The sequence below is a fragment of the Phyllopteryx taeniolatus genome, chromosome 7, assembly GCF_024500385.1.
Source record: "Phyllopteryx taeniolatus isolate TA_2022b chromosome 7, UOR_Ptae_1.2, whole genome shotgun sequence".
NCBI lineage: Eukaryota > Metazoa > Chordata > Actinopteri > Syngnathiformes > Syngnathidae > Phyllopteryx > Phyllopteryx taeniolatus.
The window spans coordinates 27,096,057-27,119,172 of record NC_084508.1 but is presented as its reverse complement, the minus strand read 5'-3'; the positions used below and the strand labels follow the sequence as shown (position 1 = coordinate 27,119,172).

General features: G+C 39.3%; 1 protein-coding gene across 10 annotated transcripts in view; it reads right to left on the bottom strand.

The window, feature by feature from the left end:
• The window catches only part of LOC133481290 (discs large homolog 1-like protein), a 128,123-nt gene that overhangs the window by 77,104 nt on the left and 27,903 nt on the right, over positions 1–23,116 (bottom strand). For 4 of the 10 annotated variants that reach the window (XM_061780474.1, XM_061780475.1, XM_061780480.1 and 1 more), the window contains 2 exons: positions 19,459–19,803; positions 14,004–14,126 (listed from right to left, as the gene is read on the bottom strand). The exons of 3 other annotated variants lie outside the window; for them this stretch is intronic. In XM_061780474.1, coding sequence (XP_061636458.1) covers positions 14,004–14,126; positions 19,459–19,803 — 468 coding nt within the window. Of the gene's footprint in view, positions 1–2,019; positions 2,249–14,003; positions 14,127–19,458; positions 19,804–23,116 lie in introns of those variants that run through there. 3 more of the 10 variants (XM_061780476.1, XM_061780477.1, XM_061780482.1) reach the window with 2 other exon arrangements.

Sequence of the window (23,116 nt, the reverse complement as noted above, 5' to 3'; positions counted from 1 at the left end):
CAGCATATCAGCCATGCAGTAAGTGATTCAGCTGGAAAACTGGGAACACCTTGCAAACCCGAGCCAGTGATTAATGGAAAGGAGATAGGTTAACTTTTTCCATGGGCTGAGCTTCTTAAGCGGCAGGCATCCTCATAAGTGCAGTACACCATCCATTAATCTACATTAATTTCAGGGTTCAGAATTTTTTTTAATTGGTTTAGTATGATGCCAGCAGCTTACACAAACACAACTGTTTTGTTGACCATATACAGTGAATGATAGAAGTTTCAATTTGTTCAAAGAATTTGAGGACACCGCTGGGCAGAGAGTATGGGCAGTTCCCAAAAATAGTCAATTACAATAGTCCAATGCATCAGCATGGGCCAAGAATTCAGGACAGATGGTTTTCAGAGTGTTAGGCAAACTATATAAATACAAAACATTAAAATTAACCTGACAGAGCCCCAAACAACCATCCAAAAAAAATAAAGCTGTCTACTTAAAAGGGTTTTGTTTTTTGTGCACATGGATTGGAGATAAAAGGGTGCTCAGACTGTCTTACAGGTACCTTGATGCAATACTTGAGTTTGTGTAAGGCACCTACCGTGGCCCCAAAATTGTTTTATGACTTTATGAAGATGGTACTGCAATACAAGGGTGCACCTGCTAAGCACTGCTGTCTTACGATGTTTCTATTTTTTACATAACATGGATTTTTCCTTAATACCTTCCTTCCACAGTCCAAAAACATGTTCAGTATGTTAATTGAGCAATATAAATCTTATTACAATGAAGGTGCAAGTGTGAATCTGTGTGAGTCCATCTTTTCGTGTATGTGCTGGTGACAGGTGATTAGACCACACATCCAGATTTCCTGTGACTCTGGACAAGAAAAGCAGCATTGAAAATGCATGGATGGAAATGGTAAGGGCTTGCATCTTCCAAGAAAAAACAAAAAAACAAACATTTTAAACAAGTTAATAAATACGTTGTCGTATTGGCAAGTCGAGGCGGGTCGCTTTCATGAGCTGCGAGGAATTAATGTACTCTCTAGGTCCAAATCTGTTGCTATAGACGAATGGTTTGACAAAAAAAAAAAAACTGTTACTGTGCCGAAAATAGCATGTTCCAGACTTCAGAGACTTTTTGTATTCCTTTGAGTTAACACCGCCGCCTCTCTTTGTGGAGTGCTCTATGCACAACAGACAATAGATAGAACCATCATCACCATGGCCCGGAAATGTGCCACATTCAACATGAGCACCACATAGGCACGGGAGGCAAGTCTTATGCTTGGGATCTAGTCATATTGTATTTCTCTGATCCGGAAATATGTCAATCCCATTCTCTGCCTGCATTGCGCCACAGCACCAGGCAACAACAGCGGCCAATTCTGGAACTAACAGACTTTGTCAACGGCATTTTTAAGTGACAAATGGAACATATTTTTGGACACGTTCGGTCCCGACGGTCCGTTTTATCTGCCTTCACCCATTCTTAGTGTGATAGCATAGGCTTCCATTGACATAAAGTTCTTTTGTGCATGCGATGTGTTAGCAGTAAGGAAAATGTATTAAATATTGCTACTATAGTATACATAGGAAGAGCTGAACTTTGAACCCGACTACCTTTTATATTTTGAAAGAAGTAGATTTAGATCCGTTTAATTAGGTCAAACACTCACTATCATTTTTCATGATGATATATTTTTATTTGGTTTACCATCTTATGCCAATGGATTGTTAAAATAAATGACAGAATGAATAACTTTGCCATGGCAACACAGCAGCGCTCTGTGTCTCATACACTCACTTCCCTGGCAACATTATCAAATATTTTAACAACAGAGAAGCTTCAAACCTGACTTTGAACCCTGTCTGCCGCTGTGTTATGAAAAAGGCTCAAAGACTAGTCATACTAATCACACACACACACGTCCAACACAAAAGTCCATCTTAGATTACAGATTTCCCACCCTGATACCTACCATCCCTCAAGCACTATTCACACTCACAAAGAGTATGTGACATATGTTACCTGGCTAGACGTAATACAGTCACTGAAGGCACTCCTCTTGGAGAAGAACATAAGGAGCTGCTGCCAGCGAGAAGAGGATGTAGAAGGAGAGGAGGAGGCAGGAGAGGAGGTGGATGGGGAAGAGTTGTGTGGTGGTGCCAGTTCCTCCGAGGAGCCACGCTTCGTACTCAGCTTTTGTTTGACTCCTATCCCTGCACCTTGACCTCCAGAGGTTCCACCTACCCTCCCACTGCGGGGGTAAAGAGTATTGTTACCAAAAATATAGTTCATCTTCTCCGCTGTGTATGTTAGCTTCTTCTGTCAGACAATTAAGAGTTCACGTTGAAACACTTTTCCATTGATTCATGTCCTTTCAAGAGCTGACTTGGTCTTCTGTCCATTATAGATCTTCCATCAAATGTATAGTACAACTTTACCACATGCTCCAAGGGATTAAAAAGGCAAAGTTAATTCTACTTTCTTGTATCATCTCCTTTTGCTCCAAGTACCATGAGAGCAGCTGTCAGATAAAGAGATAAGGATGAGTCCTTTTTACAATTGGAACATCAGCCTCTCTGTGCGTGCAGTCCATTCGATCATCCACTTTTTGTCCATCAATTCATCCATCGTCCCCAACCCTTGTCTGGAAAAAGATCCCCAGATCCTGAGTCCATATATCTTCTTGAACTCGACAAAATAAAGAGTGGACAGCGTGAGAGGGAGTGTGGGCTGGATGACATATGAGAATTATTTAAAGTAACTCACTCTTTATCTCTGTCTTCCTCCAAACCCACCTCCTCTCCACTTCCTCTCCTTCTATGTGGTAATCCAAGGAGATGGTCAGTCAATCTCCCATCTGCCTTTTTGTGTGCTGCCATTAAAAAAGACTGGGTGGTGTCTGGGAAACATCAATAGCTGGATAGATGAAAAAAAAGTAGGTGGACGGATGCAGGCATCTGAAGTGGGAGGATGGTTTGATAAAACGTTGCAACTCGTCTTCTCTTCTACCCCGTCCCTCCGACACTCTCTTCACATCTCTCATAACATTATTCCATCGCTCCTTCTCTCCGACTCTTTTCCTACCTCGTCGCCACCCACACACTCTGTCTCAGTCTCTCTCGCTCTCTCTCACTCTTTCTGCTAAATTGTCTAATACAGTCTTTTGAAACTGCAATTTGACACCTCACTCCCTTCCTGACTGTCAGATACCATTACTAGTTCAAGCCACACCTCTATACTCCAAACAACCAATGTCATGACAAATTGTATTCTTTATATAGTATATATACACTCAACAGCAGTGGCTCATACAAACACACAGTGATTGATGACTGTTACTGGTTGAGGTAACTTTGTGTCACAAAAATCAGACCAATTGCAGGATAATTCATCATCTAAACCATATGTCTGCGGAAGCAAGGAGCAGAAGCTAACAAGTGTGAAATGACCATGCATGTACAACCCCAATTCCAATGAGTTTGGGACATTGTGTTAAACATAAATAAAAACAGAATACAAAGATTTGCAAATCATGTTCAACCTATATTTAATTGAATACACTACAACGACAAGATATTTAATGTTCAAACTGATAAACTTTATTTTTTTTTAGCAAATAATCATTAACTTTGAATTTTATGGCTGTAACGCCTTCCAAAAAAGCTGGGACAGGTGCCAAAAAAGACTGAGAACGTTGAGGAATGCTCATCAAACACCAGTTTGGAACATCCCACAGGTGAACAGGCTAATTGGGAACAGGTGGGTGCCATGATTGGGTATAAAAGGAGCATCCCTGAATTGTCATTCACAAGGAAAGATGGGGCAAGGTTCACCTCTTTGTGAACAAGTGCGTGAGAAAATAGTCGAACAGTTTAAGGACAATGTTCCTCAACGTACAATTGCAAGGAATTTCAGGATTTCATCATCTATGGTCCATAATATCATCAAAAGGTTCAGAGAATCAGGAGAAATCACTGCATGTAAGCGGCAAGGCCGAAAACCAACATTGAATACCCATGACCTTCGATCCCTCAGGTGACACTGCATCAAAAACCGACTCTCTGAAACTCTACTATGCAAAGCAAAACCCATTTATCAACAACACCCAGAAACATCGCCTGCTTCTCTGGGCCTGAGCTCATCTAAGATGGACTGATGAAAAGTGGAAAAGTGTTCTGTGGTCTGACGAGTCCACATTTCAAATTGTTTGGGAAAATTGTGGATATCGTGTCCTCCGGGCCAAAGAGGAAAAGAACCATCCGGACTGTTATGGACGCAAAGTTCAAAAGACAGCATCTGTGATGGTATGAGGCTTTGTTAGTGCCAATGGCATGGGTAACTTACACATCTGCGAAGGCACCATTAATGCTGAAAGGTACGTACAGGTTTTGGAGAAACATATGCTGCCATCCAAGCAACATCTTTTTGATTGACGCCCCTGCTTATTGCAGCAAGACAATGCCAAACCACATTCTGCACGTGTTACAACAGCGTGTCTTCGTAGTAAATGAGTGTGGGTACTAGACTGGCCTGCCTGCAGTCCAGACCTGTCTCCCATTGAAAATGTGTGGCGCATTATGAAGCGTAAAATACGACAATGGAGACCCTGTACTGTTGAACAGCTGAAGCTGTACATCAAGCAAGAATGGGAAAGAATTCCACCTACAAAGCTTCAACAATTAGTGTCCTCAGTTCCCAAACATTTATTGAATGTTGTTAAAAGAAAAGGTGATGTAACACAGTGGTAAACATGACCGTGTCCCAGTTTTTTTGGAATGTGTTTCAGCCATAAAATTCTAAGTTAATGATTATTTGCTAAAAACAATCAAGTTTATCAGTTTGAACGTTAAATATCTTGTCTTTGTAGTGTATTCAATTAAATATAGGTTGAACATGATTTCCAAATCATTGTATTCTGTTTATATTTATGTTTAACACGTCTCAACTTCATTGAAATTGGGGTTGTACTTTTATCCCCATATTTTCACAGCACCAAATAGGTTTATTTTTGGGATGTAAATACCTTTCAATTGGCTGTTTGTATATTTTTTTTTGCTTAAATTTGTGAAGAAGCTTAATCTTCTCACTCCTCAGGCTTTTTCCAGATATGGCAGCACACAGCTCTCCCACACACTCACACTCACGTTCTCTCACATGAATGCAGAGTCAGAAGCACAGACATGCATGCACAGACGCCAGCATGGAAGCAACAGACTGTTACTGGGGACTGACTAAGATGAAAGAGAATAGAAGAGAAAAAAGAGAAGAGAAGATAGCGAGTGTTCTCAAAATTATTAAACTTTTAATCTTTTCCAAGCTCTTAGCTTGGACACATAAGGGAAGTACCACACAGTCTTTAGCAGACAAATTCCCTGGATGACCCTTAGCTGAAGTTACGACCTTTGTAGCACAATTCAACTTATTCTACCAGCATACTTGGAATCCTGGGAGAACAATTGGCCAAACAGATCAACGGCTTTTGTATCATCCCTAAGGATTCACCACCGGTGGAGCAGGACCCCTGTTACAACTTCTTCCTGTGTTTCCTTGGGAACAGTATCTATGGGAACAGCTTCCTGGGTCCCGAAATACACCTTGTACTGTAAGATAAATGTATTATTTTGCAAGCTCTAAGTGATGTTTGATGAACTTTCTGAGATGAAAGTTGTCATACTAGAAAACAAATGTAATACAGAGGTGTGTGTGTGTGTGTGTGTGCGTGTGTGCATGCGTGCGTGCGTGCGTGCATGTGTATGTGCGGGTGTATGAATTATGAAGTAATATGAATCTAAGGTTACACAGATCAGGCCAATGTAATTCTCCTTATGCAAGTGCAGTTTTAATAGCAATACAGATATAGTTTTGTCATCATTTATAAATTGTCAGGGAAACTCATATATAGGTCAGTGGGTCACTGACAATAGGCAATAGTTGAGTGAATCTGATAATGAAAAACATTACAGGAAGGTGTTAAAAGATAAAACCATATGATTGTGAAGTGCAATTTATATTCAGGGTATTATGTAAAAAATAAATCAATAGCAGTAAATATGTATTTTAAATTATATTTTAAGTAGCCTACCAAGATAAGTTCCAACCAGAAACAAAGCATTAGATTCTTCCAATACTATAATTTGGTACAGTACTACCTATTTTGGTCATAAATATGTCACGTGATACAATGCAGTGTGACATGCTGGAAAAATTACCACCTGCCTACATGTGCCTCTTTCACTTTCCCCCCTCTTGTCAAATGTCAATGAGTGAATGCCAGCCCTATCAATATTTCATGACCAATTAAATAAAAGCACACCATGAATGTTTAATATCCTGAGAGAGCAAACTTTACCCTTACATGTGCTTAAGGTTGGTAATGGCTAGTTATAGATTATCAAGCATATAGTGCACCTTTTAACAGTTCATAAAATTTCTCAGGTTAGAACTCAAACACTTTTAAAGCGTTGAAAAAGAACTGTTAAAATCATCCAATTGTAATGACTTCAACTGCTCCTTCTTTACTTTTTAATTACAGAATTGCACCTCATTTTGCTCTTCCTTTTGGCCTTCCGCATAGACATACATACATTTTCCTTTCCAGGACAGACAGTAAATGTATCGCATGTACTGTATGTTCATTATTATAACATCCATTATCTTATTTCAGATTAAATTAAATTGTATTATGATTATAAGCATTAACTTTTTCATGGTCTGGCTTTTAGTAAAATTGTAAAAATTATTTTGCACTGCTAATGACAATAATGTGTATATAATCAGGCTATATTTATGTATTTACACTACATGGCTCAAGTGGCAAAGTTAGTATTTTTTATTTTTTTTTGCTGTATGTGGCTCAATTCAGATACGGGTCATTTGAATGTAAAGACAAAAAAATTAAATTGGATAGCCTCAGGTCATAATCAGGCCTCTTTCAAATGTGGATAAAAATCTGATATGTACTAAAATCTGACAATGTGGGGATGGGTGTGTCCCCCCTTTTCAAATCAAATTTGTACTAACTGATTAGCAAATTTTTTTCCTAACTTTTATACTACAAAGCACTTGTGCTTTGTACACATGTCCTATATGTACTTATCTATAAAAAGGAAAAATAAAGTTGTGAATGATTGCAATATATGAAATCAATGTTATGGAATAAGTGTAGGAAGCAGATAGTCTCATTTAATGTTCCTATTGTATTTCAATATTTTAATTATGTTGATGGATAAAATTATGGGTTTACATTAAAGTTCAGAATGAGTTAAGTGGAATGATCATTTTCATATCCCAATGTTCATATAACTTATTCTGGTTGTGAATACTTCCCATGGGCTCACCACCTGTGGGAGGGGCCAAGGGGGTCGGGTGCAGTGTGAGCTGGGCGGCAGCCGAAGGCGGAGACCTTGGTGGACCGATCCACGGCTACAGATGCTACCTCTAGGGTCATAGAACATAACCTCTCTGGCAGGGAAAGAGCCTGAGATGGTGTGCGAGGACGAGAAATTCCAACTAGACAGAGTCGGGCTTACCTCAACACACAGCTTAGGCTCCAGTACTAGTCTTCTTGAGAGGCGTTGGACTGTTTTCCATTCTGGAGTTTCCATTCTGGAGTGAAAGGTGGCGAGCAGGTGTAGGCATAATTATTGCCCCACGGCTCGGTGCCTATACGTTGGGGTATACCCCAGTAGACAAGAGAGTAGCCTCTCTCCGCCTTCGGGTCATGACTGTTGTTTGTGCCTATGCACCAAACACAAGCTCAGAGTACCCACCCTTTTTGCTCTAGGAGTATAGGGTGCCTGTTCGCTCCCTCTACGACCGGTGTCAGAGTTTGGTCCGCATTGCCGGCATTAAGTTTGCACTGGGGGTTGGACTCCACCAAGGCTGCCCTTTGTCACTGATTCTGTTCTCTCGTCGAGGTGTTGAGGCGGTCCGCTTTGATGATCTCAGCAGTGTGTCTCTGCTTTTTGCAGATTATATGGTTCTGTTGGCTTTCATCAAGCCGTGATCTTCAACTCTCAGTGGAGCAGTTCGGAGCAATTGGAATAAAAATCAGCACCTTCAAATCTAAGGCTATGGTCCACTGTCGGAAAAGTGTGGTGTGTCCTCTCCAGGTCAAGGTAGAGATATTTTGGGGTCTTGTTCCCGGGCGAGGGAAGAATTGAGCTCGACAGGCAGATCGGTGCAGACTCTGCAGTGATGCGGACTCTGCAGTGATGCGGACTCTGTATTGGTCTGTTGTGGTGAAGAAGAAGCTAAGCAGGAAGGCAAAGCTCTCGATTGATCGGTCGATCTACGTTCCTACCCATCAACTATGGTTACGAGCTGTGGGTCGTAAATGAAAGAACAAGAAGAATTAACCTCCGCAGGGTGTCCGGGCTCTCCTTTGGAGATTGGAGGAGAAGCTCGATTATCCGGGAAGGGTTCAGATTTGAGCCGCTACTCCTCTTCAGCTGCTGTGCCTGCAACCCAACCTCGGATAAGCGAAACAAAATCTATGGATGGATGGATGGTTGTGAAAACCACAAAATATATTTGGGAATTATTGATCACAGTCTCATGTGTTTAGAGGATTTTCAGATTTCAAATAAGGTCCCAGTTCTCTTGAGGTTGGGAATGGCTGGGTTAGTGTTTAATTCAAACTATGTCAGAAAATAGGGGTGGGTACAAATATTGATTCATCATTGCATTGCAGTAACCCCCCACCACCCACCCCTGCAATTCAAAATCATTTCAGCAAATCCTCTGAATCGATTCACCTCCTGGCCATTGAAAGGTGCTTTGCATGTGATTTGCATTGTATAGACAGAAGCTACACTCGACCCCCCAAAAAAAGGCAACAAAACCAAACAGTCGCGGCACCAGCAGTGTGACGCGACTTCTACTTTCAAATCTGATGTTTGGAGTCATTTTAGATTCCCCTGTAAATCCGGGACACAGTAAATGGACAAAAGACACTCGAACAATGATATGCAATAACAACACAAAAACATGTCAGAAGTTGCTGTCTCAAAGCTGTACACAGAGTTAAAGCAGCAGTTTTGGAGTCTTTTGAAATCGGAAAAAGTGACTGAACTCTACATACGTAACTACAACTTCTCAATTCATTTCTAACGAGTGGGAATTAGTGTCAAATGATCTGCAAAGTAGAGCCGTGCAACGGAGGCCACACATGGAGCAATATAGCAAACTTGTTGACAGAGGCAATATAAGAATTGGGTTTGAAGAAGTAAGTACCAGCAATTGTCCCAATGCCATAAACATGCTACTTAATTAGGTATCACTTAAAAACCCTACAAGTAATAATAGTACCCCTAACCCTAATAAGTAAAGAAACACACTTTTTCAAAACAGAGCTGTCATCATGGGCTCTATATTCATCGACCCTGCAACAGATTTATTTCCTTTCGAGTTTGAGTGCAAAAGGCTTGCCTGCAAGAACGATGTATGAAAATAATCTCCGACTGCGGCCAGTGAAGTAATGCCGACCTATATGCTATTTGCATTTAAAACAATGGGGAGCGAGCCAGTCCAGGCCAACTAACATAATGTAACATTGACTATTTTATTTGATCATTTATCATTGTTTACTTTTGTGTTGCCATTGCCTGGTGTCAACAATTGTGTTGTTATCTTTTGTATGTTTCCATTTGTTGTTTGTTTCATGTGTTCATTGAATGTAAACCCAAATATCAGATATGGGTCACTTGACAATCAAAAACATCAGATAAATACAGCCTTAAAAGGAGCATAATCCAGACACCAGTCAGATCAGTATACTGTGGTCTTTTGTATTGGTTCCTAACCCTTTTGGCTTATCCCCAGCCCTTCCATTAGTCCACAGTTCGATTCTGCTAAGGGAAGAGCTATCGCAGTGTCCCCGTTAAAAGGATATATAGGGGGTTATACTCTATAGGAAACAGAGAGACAGTGGAGAGAGGGAGACGGGCAGACAGGGCCTTACATTTTTCAGTTCATTGGGTTGCTAAAAAAAAATTGAAGATTCATTATGTACTTGTGAAATATTGTACAATGGCTTAGCAGACGTGATGTTGATTACAAATAGTGCTATTCGGGGACCATCTTGGAAAAGATTTAGAAGCATCGTTTCTATTATTTTAAATATACCAAGTCACTTTGATTACATTTTCATTGCAAACAGACTGCTTACATTGCTGAATTTCATTATGTTACAAGTCTTAAGTGATAATAACAAAAAAAACAAAAACAACTGGTCCAAATATTTTGTTTTTCATGACCGCATAAAAGGAATACAATACAAATGGGTTGTGCAACAAAGTCACTATACTGTACAGTAATTCTTTAATGCACTCTCCATATAAACAAGTACTGTATAGTTGGTACCAGAGGTATTGTATATTTTCACTTTAAAACATTGAAGAAATTTAAAACATGGAATTTATTAATCAGGACTCTGCCATAGATAGAATATATCCATTTTCATCAGCTGAAACATATTTGGACATTAACAGTGATCGTAAATAAGACAACAAAATGGAATGTGAAAAAATAATTTGCAGTCAATGATTGACTGACGTCTTGAGCCCATAGACATCCCCAAATTAATGTGACTGAGCTCTTCCTCCATGGAGATGCATTGCTAGGCCTTTACTCCAGTCACCTTCACTTGCTGCTCCTTTCTGGGACTGTTTGATAGACAGATAGTTATATATTTTTATTTTATTTATTGTACTTATTGGTGTCCCTCAAAGGGAAATTCACCTCACACTCTGATATATGCTTTGTGCTGCACAGCACACACAGAACCAGATCAAACACCTGCAGGCGTGGCAAGGAGAGATTCAGAGTGAAAGAAGTGCACAAAGAGTGCTGCACCACTTGAGCCAGGGTCACGATACCTTGCTCAAGGACACCTCGACAGTAGCCAGAAAGCACACTACCTTCTCTCTAAAAACTAGCTGCCTTTATGAAAAAAAAAAAATTTTCAACATTTGTGTCCAGAGACACAAATGACTCGAACGCGTCATTGACGTTAGTCTCGGTTGACAGCAGAGAGCAATGTCAACGCCCTGACATGAATAAAAATTGATGAATTAATCTGCTTAATTATTATTAGACAAATACAATATTAATCAGAATACCATGTTTAAACTAGTGGTTGCACATACGTATTCTTGTCAAAATAAATAAATAAAATGATTTAGTTCCCCTTTAACCACCCACTGATAGATGCCTTTACCATAGATGCCAGCTCAAGACCATGTTTTTAAAAGGAATGATTTAACCCTTTTAGCACCATAATAAAATATGTATTAGTTTCACAGATTTCAGGGGCAGTTTGAATTACACGAAGTAGCGAGGAGTTACGGTAATTTGAAATACACATGCGCCGCGGTGTCACCAGTGATCCCAGTCGTTTTAAAAGGGTGAAGTGACTTCTTGATTTACCAATTTAATCTGGCCTGGGTGTGACCAGTGAAACTGAAAACAGATTTTCAAAAACTGGTTAAACACAGTTATCCTTCATTTAACAAGGGGGGGGGGGGGGGAGGGAGGGGGGGGGGGGCGGGGGGCACTTACTTTTTCACATTTGGACAAATAGGTCTGGATTTTTTCCCCTTAATAAAAAAAAAAAAACATTTAAAAAAATATTTGTATTTTCTTGGGTTGACTTGTGAAATATTAAAATTGGCTTCAGATCCAAAACATTTAAGTGTGATGAGTATTAAAAAAAATAAAAAAATAAAAAATCTAAAATTTAGGAAGGGGCAAATACTTTTTCATGGGACTATATACACACACGAGGATAAAATTGTTGGTACCCCTCTGTTCATGAAGGAAACCCCTAAGTGGTCACAGAAATAACTTGAATCTGACAAAAGTAATAATACATCTATTAAAGTGTATCAATGAAAATCAATCATTGCAATTGAATTATGGTTGAACAGATTAAAATAAATAAAAATAAAAACTCATGGAACTCGCCTGAACATATATAATGGTACCCTTAATATTTTGTTGCACAACCATTTGAGACAAGTCCTGCAATCAAATGATTTTTGTAAGTTTCAGTGAAACGTCTGTACCTCTCAGCAGCTACTGTATTTTGGCCCACTCTTCATGAGCAAACTGCTACAGTCTCCAGAGGGCGTGTTTCAGCTCCTGCCACAGATGTTCTGTAGGATTTAGATCAGGCCCCTTCAGAATAGTCCAATGTTTTGCTCTTCGCTTTCTTGGGTCTTTTTTAGCTGCGTGTTTTGGCTCATTTTCCTGTTGCAAGACCCATGACCTGGGACTGATACCAAGCTTTCTGATGCTGGGCAGGACAGTTCTCTCTAGAATACTATGACAGTCTTGAGATTTTATTGTACCCCGCACAGATTCAAGACACCGTGTGCCAGATGAAGTAAAGCAGCCCCATAACATAAACCAAGCATACCAAGAAAAGAACACTGTACCTACTGTGAAACATGGAGGAGGCTTGGTTATGTTCACGGGCTGCTTTGCACCAACTTGTGTTGTCATATCACAAAAAAGCAAAAGTAAAACACATGGAGTCAGTCCATTATGCTCATTAAAATTAAGTTTTGCAAAATGACACATGCTGAGGTGTCGCATGATGTCAAATATGACAATAATTGGGAATTTTTGTTTTGTGGGACGTTTCCAGGATATGTTAATCAATCTGTAATCTAGTCTGTACGAAACATCAAGGAGGTGGAAGAATGTTAGCCAAACTGACATCCATCAAGGACAAGGACTGCATTACACTGTCGAGTCCCTCAGCAACTACTTCAGTACCAAACTTTTACACCTTAGGTGAAGAAATGAACGCTACCGTAGGTCTTTCCTGCCCCCAGCAATATGATTGTTCCATTGTACTAAACAGCCATATCACACGCACAAAATAAAAACATTTTGAAATATCACTTAGGTGCAACATTTTCTGTACATTAAAAACACAATGCCATACATCTTAAACAATGACAACTTGATGCCATTTGTAAACCTTTTTCCCCCTCTCACCTGGTTTATTTTGATAAACTTGTTCTTTTCATAACTTGTATATTATTGCTTGCTGGCGTTAACTGTGAATTTCCCCCGTGCGTTCAATAGTCTTCATCTTTTTCTTAAGGTGATTAAACATTCAGTAATATATCTCCCCTTGGTCTTGTTATCCCATCTCTTGCCACTCCCTAGTCCTCTCTAACTTTCCTTCTATCCTAATAATCCACATCATCTTAATGACTATAGGCCACTAACATCTCTGTGACCTTTGAGTCTTGTATGTGTGCTGGAGACAGACAGCAAGTTTTTACACAATCATAAAAATATCAAGTAATATTGTCAGTATACACAGTGACAATATTTATTACATTTGCTGTTATGCCTGTCAGCTCAAGCGGTGCGCACTGTTTGTGTAGCAGTTTCACTCTGCCATCTTGCCTTGCATTCCTGCATGTGTGTGTGAGTTGAATTTCCCCTTGTGGCAGCAAGTGTGCAGCATAGAGCACTACCACTACTTCTTCAGAGCAAGGTTTATTATTCAAACCTTGGCTGAAGCCTTTTTATGTGGATTGTATATTCTAACTGCAGTTGCATGGATTGCACAGAGTGTGAGATCTATTTCTTCATGGGGGGTTATAATGAACATTATAATAAAACAAATAAATTAAGGTGAATTTGACTGGCATTGTCTTAATTTCAGTTTTTTGACTGTGGTATGTACCCCACCTCTCCGCCTGATGGGATAGGTTCCAGTTTATGAACCTGGACAGGTAATGCTGATAAGATAATGGTTGTCTTTATGTGAAGATGACGTGCACTCTTCAAAGGTTAGCTCTTAAGACCTCTGCTGCCTCCAATTGTTTAAAAAGTGCTATTACACCTAAAAGTCTCACCAAAGGATTACTTCATGTTGTGTAGGAAGGCCACACAGAAAAACAATGAAACGCTCAATGGAAACTAAAAATCAACAATAGTATGATGCAACGTTTAACTCATGAAACGGACAGATGCAGGGTTACCTGGTAGCAGGCATGGGCTTTAGAATAGAGGTAAGAGAATGGTGGGACTACGACTTCATTCATACTCTCCACCTCTGGGTAAGGCCACGCCTCGCCATCAAACGGAGCCTCTGGAGAGTCTTCCTATGATATATAGACATCAGCACTGTGTAATTCAACGCACACAGGTGTGTTTCTGCAGCTTTTTCTCCTCAGTCAATAAACAGCATATAGTGAAACAAAGTTAGGAGTAACAAAAGTAAATAAATTAATACATAATTGAATAATTAAAGATGTCATTAATTAATTATTTCAAATTTTTTTATTATCTTACTATTTAATTATTTCAATATCTATTTAATTATTTCAATATTAATTTTATTATTTAATGCTCCCTGCTTTTTCATCATGAAATAATTTTATTTGTCATTCTCTACCATCAAACTCAGTGGGCGTGCAGTGAGCAGGCTGAATCAGTCACAAACCATTGCTTGAGCCTGCCTGTGTCTGCATGAACTCTCTCATGGGTTAATAACAGGCATTTTAAGAAAAGTCATGGATTTAAAAGTAATTAGATTGGCCAATATGTTTTATGCGCTTCACATGCACAAGTTAATAACAGACATTTTAGACCTCGTAGAAAATGTAAAAGCAGTACAATGGACTGAGCAATAAGAACTCAAGTGGGATTCATAATAATGTGATAAATACAGTATATTGACCAAAGAGTGTTTGCAAACTTGGAAGTAGTGTTGCACCAAGTACCGATACTAGTATCGAACAGAGGTATTTTGACGTCGAATAGCACGGTAAATTTTTGGTTTTTTTTTTTAAGTTTAAAAAGAAATAAGAAAGAAAAGGGGGGAAGAGAAGAGGAAGAAAAAAAAAAAAACATACACGACAGCGCTCATTAAATACGGAATAAATAGTGAAATAATTCAATAATTATTAAAATAAATACATATGGAAACAAATAATGAAAAAGTTAAATAGTGAGAAACTAAAAAGTGTAATAAATACATGACTAAATTTAAATAATGACAAACATTTATTTATCTATAAAATAGATTATAGATAATTTATTAGATATCAATATTAAATGTCACATGTATATATACACACACACATATACATAAATATATACACACATACATAAATATACACACACACGTATATACACACATATATATATATATATATATATATATATATATATATATATATATATATATATATAATTTTATTTTTTTAATTTATAATCCCTTAAGGGAATATTATTAGATTTGTTTTTCAAACACACATTTGGTTAATCAAATTGTATGTACTGTATTCCAGTTTAATTTTACTCATTCATTAATTGAATTAAATTATTAAATTAATAAAAATAAAAATTATTTTATTAAAATAAACAATTTTATATACACATTTTACTTGATCTACGAATGACCTGGCCTATCTGTGTATTTAAAAAATCAAATGTGGCTCTGAGTTCACCCACCCCTGGTATACACCATTATAAGGTGCAGTGTACAAAGTTTAAATAATCAAAAATGAAAAGGAGAAAGGAGTGTTATTCTCACATACTGTAGAATAACAGACACAGCAAGACGGGAACATGTGCATGGGGAGAACAAGATGGCAGACCCATCTGTCATACAGAAACATGCCAGATGAAGCATTTGGTGGGAAGGTGAAGCCCTTAAAATAACCTGTGCATATTCAACAGCAGCAACATACAAGTATGATGTGATGACATTCATTATCTTAATTGTGTGTGTGTGTGTGTGTGTGTGCGCGCATGTTGTATTTTACAAGACTAGGCAAGATGACAATATAGAACATGTCATCCATCCATCCATTTTCTGTACCGCTTATCCTCACTAGGGTCGCGGGCGTGCTGGAGCCTATCCCAGCTATCTTCGGCGAGAGGCGAGGTACACCCTGAACTGGTCGCCAGCCAATCGCAGGGCACATACAAACAAACAACCATTCCCACTCGCATTCACACCTACGGGCAATTTAGAGTCTTCAATCAACCTACCAAGCATGTTTTTGGGATGTGGGAGGAAACCCGAGTACCTGAAGAAAACCCACACAGGCGAGGCCGGAATTTGAACCCTGGAACTGTGACCCAGATGTGCTAACCAGTCGCCCACCGTGCCGCCTAGAACATGTCATAAAAGGTATATTTAATGATGAGCGTAGATTTCTCAAATAGGATCAGGACAACATACACATACAATCAAAATCAGACTATCATACAGACACAAAGGCATGCGCACGAACAAACACACAAACACACACGCATGTGCATACAAACACACATGCACTCACACTGGAGCGACGAAGTGAGCTATCAAGCCACAAGATGGAGCTAAAAAGCAACAACTTTGTCAATATGTTTTTGTGTTTGGGTTCTTCTACTACAGTACTTAATTTAAAGGGAAAGGTTGCAGTAAAAACAAAAAAAGAAATGTCATTCAAACAATGAAGTTGGGACATTGTGTAAAACGTAGATAAAAACAGAATATAATGACTTGCAAATCACTCAATACGAGTTTGGAAACTGAGGACTCTAATTGGTGAAGCTTTGTAGGTGGAATTCATTCTCATTCTTGCTTGATGTACAGGTTCAGTTGCTCAACAGTCCAGTGTCTCCATTGTCGTATTTTGCGCTTCATAATGCACCACCATTTTCATTGGGAGACAGATCTGGACTGCTGGCAGGCCAGTCTGGTAAACGCACTCTTTACTACGAAGCCACGCTGTTCTAACATGCCGAATGTGGCTTTCCATGCTGAAATATGCAGGGACGTCCTTGTAAAAGGCCTTGGTTGGATAGCAGCATATTTTGCTCCAAAACCTGTACGTATTTCAGCATGAATGGTGTCTTCACCATGGGCACAAACACACCCCCATACAATCACCGATGCTGGTTTTTAAACTTGGGACTGATAAAAATCCGGATAGCCCTTTTCCTCTTTGCCCCAGAGGACATGACATCCATGATTTCCAAAAACAATTTGAATTCTGGACTTGTCCGATCACAGCACACTTTTCCACTTTGTCTCAGTCAATCTCAAATTAGCTCAGGCCAAGAGAAGCTAGCGGCGTTTCTCGGTTTTCGTATATGGCTTTTGCTTTGCATGGTAGAGTTTTAACTTGCATTTGAGGATTTAGCGACAAACCGTGTTAATTGACAATGGTTTTCTGAAGTGTTCCTGAGCCCACGTGGCAATATCCTTTACACAATGATGCCAGTTTTTAATGCATTGCCGCTTGAGGGATCGTAAGTCTATGGCATTCAATGCTGGTTTTCGGCCTTGCCGATCACATGCAAAGATTTCTCCAGACTCTCTGAATCTTTTGATGATATTGTGGACCATAGATGATTCTTTGCAATTCTACGTTGAGAAACATTGTTCGTAAACTGTCAGACTATTTGCTCATGCAGTTGTTCACAAAGTGGTGAACCTTGCCCCATACTTGCTTGTGAACAACTGAGCCTTTTGGAGATGCTCCTTTTATAAGTATACCCAATTATGACACTCACCTGATTCCAATTCACCTGTTCACCTGTGGACTGTTCCAAACAGGTGTTTTTGAGCATGCCCCAACTTTCCCAGTCTTTTGTTGCCCCTGTCCCAGCTTTTTTGGGAACATATGGCAGGCATCAAATTCAAAATAGAAAATATTAAAAATAATAATAATACATTAAAAAAAAACAAGAAACAGTTTGACCATATCTTGTCTTTGTGTGCATTTAATTTAATATACAGTAGGTTGAAAAGGATGAGTAAATCATCGTATTCTGTTTATGTTTACATTTTACACAATGTCCAAACTTTATTGGAATTGGGGTTTGTATGTTAAAACTGTCTGTATGACCTGACAGTTGATTATCATCAAAATGATCTTTGGAAAAATCATCCCTCTCTGGCCCAATTTTATGACTCTAATTTAATTTTAATAATTATTTTAAAACTTGTCCTGCCGTGAGAGGAACAGCCTATCAGAGACTGAAGGTGTGACTAAAGAGAATCATTTGCCATGCACACACACATAGGCAAATCACCGCAGACTTGTTGAGATAGAATTTTTTATCTGTTTGTTTCAACCTGAAGAGTCTAGCTTGGGACCAAAGACCCTCATGTTCAATTTCCCCAAATGAGTGAAGTAAATAAGCAGCCCAACCAGAACGCACAGTAACAACCCTCACCTAGGTACGTTTGAAACATGTAAGAAGCAACTGAGATATGCATTAATTTGCCAAGCTCAAAGAAAATATATATCACCGGACCATACTGTATATTATGGGTGTGAAGTAGATAGGCAGGAAAAGCCATAAAGAAAAGTGACATTATATTACACCAGTACTAATGGGCCTCATTACAAAGAAATGGGACAAAGGCATCCCACATGCCAGGCCTCTAGGTACATCCCTCCATTCATCCATTTTCCATACCACTTATCGTCACTACGGTCGTGGGCGTGCTGGAGCCTATCCCAGCTGACTCTGGGCAAGAGGCGGGGCACACCCTGAACTATAAACAGACAACCATTCGCACTCACATTCACACGGGAAATTTAGAGTCTTCAATCAACCTACTATGCATGTTTTTGGTATGTGGGAGGAAACCAGAGTACCCAGAGAAAGCTCACGCAGACATGGGGAGAACATGCAAACTCCACTCAGGCGAAGCCGGATTTGAAATCGGGTCTTCAAAACTGTGAGGAAGATGTGCTGACCAGTCGTCCACCGTGCCGCCCGCCTTGGTACAAATATATATATATATATATATATATATATATATATATATATATATATATATATATCCATCCATCCATCCATTTTCTGAGCCGCTTCTCCTCACTAGGGTCGCGGGCGTGCTGGAGCCTATCCCAGCTGTCATCGGGCAGGAGGCGGGGTACACCCTGAACTGGTTGCCAGCCAATCGCAGGGCACATCGAAACAAACAACCATTCGCACTCACAGTCATGCCTACGGGCAATTTAGAGTCTCCAATTAATGCATGTTTTTGGGATGTGGGAGGAAACCGGAGTGCCCGGAGAAAACCCACGCAGGCACGGGGAGAACATGCAAACTCCACACAGGCGGGGCCTGGGATTGGACCCGGGTCCTCAGAACTGTGAGGCTGACGCTCTAACCAGTCGCCCACCGTGTTGCCTATATATATATATATATATATATATATATATATATATATATATATATATATATATATATATATATAATCTTCAAATGTATAGCAAGTTGTTTAGTACTCAAAGTACTGAAAATTGTCTGAAAAAAGTGTTCCCCTCCACTGATTTGCACTCAAAACAAAGAACCACTGACTTGCCTCAAGAAGTTGGCCAGAATTTTGAAGTTGCTTAGTTTCGAGTAAATTTAACCTACTATTAAATGTCCAACCCGAATTGAAAAAAATAAAAAATAAATCGAGAAAAACTTTACCTGAGGGGGTGTAATGTTTGCGTGAGTGACGTATCCGTGGACATGCTGAATCTGAGAGAGCTGTCGCTCTGCCACCTGAACCAGCTCCGCCCCTCGGAGATCACCGTGGCGACGAAGAGATCCTTCTCTCATTAGTGAGCTTTCCATGTCTCTTCCCAAGTCTCTCTCCATAGTTCCACTACCCCGTCTCTCTCTTCTCCAGGTCCCATGATCCATCCCGTCCCTCCTGAGAGTCCTTGCATCAGTCAGCTCTTTGGTAACTCCCATTGGGTGCTGATGGCAGGTGTGTTGGTGGAATTTTGGTGGGCCTAGCGATGCCCTTTCCTCTTCTGGGTATCGATATTTCTAGGGGAAGATGAGTTGGACGGCAAGGAGATAAGGAAGTAAAAGCAGGAACAGCAGAAAAAGGTGGTGATGAGAATGAGTGGTGATGAAGGGGTACAAGTAGCGGGGAAGCAGGAAAAAAATGACAAAAGAACAAATACGTTTTTTTTTTAGTTCTAATAAAACCAAGCAGCAGAGATAGAAATGGATACATTTTAGTTCTAGCAAAGACAAGCAGTAGAAATAGAAATGGTAACATTTTAGGTCTATTAAAGACAAGCAGCAGAGATAGAACTCGTAGTTATAGTGCAAAAAGAAGAAACAGAAAAAAGAAAATATTTCTTTGCTTTCCCAGCTCATTTTGGGTGAAAAGAATTCACCCTGGACTACTTTGTCAGTCAATATGGATCTTTTAGCACCCCTGTTTGCACTGCCAAGTGCCAGTGACCAGATCAGATTTGTTGCGTCCACACATCAGCATTCTGAACTGACCTCTCTGCAAGGGTTGACAAGGTAACCACATAGTCATCTGTACGTTCTTTGCTGATGCCATATACAATAGACTTTACACGGATCTAATCGGCCCGATCGGTATCGGCCGATAATTAGCATTTTATGTCGATCGGCTGACCGGCTTTAATGTCATAAATCGCTGATCCGATCAATAGCGTCATTGATCGGCTCTGCAAAAGACATTTACTCCGCGTCGCCATCGTGTACAGTATAGTTGGATCCAAAAGCTAATTTATTTTTTAGGTTTGTCGCGTGTCTTTTGACGTAGTACTGTAAATATCTGACTGCCAAAAAAAAAAACAGCGGTATGGGACAGACGACACATGTGGGACAGACAACATGTAATGCCTGGATCAGACTACAAGACAGATTTGGTCTTTCACGATGGCACTATGTCAGACTACTGCAATAAAAGCTTGTATTACGATACCACCGCATTCCGTTTTTTTACGATCACTGGGCTTTATCTTGTCAACTCAAACGTAACCGGATACACTCGTTACCACGGCCACGAAAACAACAATCGATCTCGTCGTGTGTATTATAAGAACTAAATGGGGCAAAACGTGTGTTGGTTGTCACCGGACTTTAATTCAAGGATTGCTTGAGGTATGTTCACATACTTTTAATAGAATACGGCTCACAAGCAGGCAACAAAACGTTATGTAGCCTAGCAAGCTAGTGCTAGCACTAACGGTTGTACCGGCATTCTGTCGAATCATGCTCTAAAGTTTCGCTGTGTGTGAAGTAATTTAATAAAGTAATTTAATCACAGTAAGTTAGCACCCATTATATCTGTCATGTTGCAATGTTGGTTATACCTGACTGATTAGAATACATGACCTGACTAGAGCAGTGATTTTCAACCTTTATGGAGCACATATTTTACAATTGAAAAATCTCACGGCACACCAATGCACAAAAATGTCACAAAAAGTGGATACACTGATTACTGTATGTACTTCCTGCCATCTAATAGAAGAGCATTTATTTGTTCTGTCTGTCACTATTCCTCACTGGCATAAATAGATGAACAAAGATACATTATTTATTGTAAATGTAATTTTTGGAGCATTTAAGTAAATGAACAAGTCATTTAAATAGACACATTGCTCCATCTTGTGATCGTTTTTTTAAACTCACTGATCGGCCCCAAAAATCCTGATTGTGTAAAGGCTTATATACAATCTTTGTGCAAATATGAAAGTATGAGCAGCAAAAAAAAATAGCTGGGATAGGCTCCAGCTCACCCTTGACCCTAGTGAGGATAAGCGTAATAGAAAATGGATAGATTATTCTATATCCATGTGTTCAAAGTTGTTGATGAACGTATCAACACTGTCCGTAAACTGTTGCATAAACATATACTACAGTCAGCCAAAGGTGTTTCCTGAACTTCCTCTGCATGAGAAATGCTAAAATGATTCTACCCCTGAATAATTACGGTTCATCACCAGTGGATTCACTCATGCGCAGTTATATTTAAATTTCTTTTTCATTTTTTAAAGTTATTTTTTTTCTTTTTGTTGGTTCTTTTTAGGGGGGGTATGGGATAAAATATGTGCCAACAGGAAATTAAATTGAATGATTTATATTTTAATTTGAATTTCTACAATTTAATAAGTGCATTAAAAAACTGAATTTGAAAAACTGAATTTGAATGTGTATTGTTTAGTTTGAAACACTGCATTTAAAAACCGAATCTGCATTGTATAATTTGAAATTGAATTTATTAGTTAGGAACTGAAGTCCAATAAACTTTATAGTGAATGTAAGATTTATTTGATCTGCAATCAAAATTCAAATGATATATTTTCACATTCAGTTTGAACGTTTCAGATTCAGCTTGACAAATCCAGTTTCAAACTAGCTTTGACGGACATCAGGGGACTGTAGGAATAGCAATCGATACACAGATCTCCTCTTCGGCCAATCAGCGCCTTCGTTTTTGAGCACGTGACATAGGGACTCTCCGGAAAGTCAAATCTAACCAGCTACAGTATTTTAACTTTACACCACCTTTTCTTAACCATTGTGGCATGTATCATATGGTCAGAAGGAGATAAAAAGGTGCTTCCTTTCAAACATAGGAACGATATCTGTTTCAGTTTTTTTTCCCCCCAACATAACATCATCCAGGCATTGAACACATTTACTGACTTTACTGACACCTAGGGGTAGAAACAGCACACACATCTCGATACAGACAGCTCTTTTTCAAATGAATTTAGGGGGTTTACATTAATGAATTGTAGTCCAGCTCATATACATCTGTTGTCTATTTTTTGGGGGACTTTTTTTGGACTTGGATATTTTCCACCAAAGACAAATCTGTTAAAGTCAATGGTTAGAGGGCTAAAATGTGGCCACAGTTTAAAAACTTAGTTCAAACATACAAACCACTGCAGTGATTGATGCAATGGGAGTCTCCTAAATGGAATGGCAATGTGTGATTTCACACTACTTTGCCTGCTGTACTCCAGGAGAATTTCGTACTAATTTGCGATGTGAACTGTTCTTTTGGAGTTCAAAGAAAATAATTGACTGCACAAGTTTGAATTCAAACCCCATCAATTAGTTCCCTCAACGGCCTTTACTCAAATTTGTATCTTTCATTGTTGACATGCTAATTAGACACTGCCTCAAAATATAGGGTTAAAAATGAGCACTAAGACTGGGAAGAGACCTTGGCTTGCATTGTTGTCACAACACTGACGCGTCTGCCCTCTGGACTCACGTGCACATGCATGCACACACAGACAAAGCTATACTGTGATTCAACATTGTGTGAGTTCTACATGGCATTACAGCACCTCTGTAT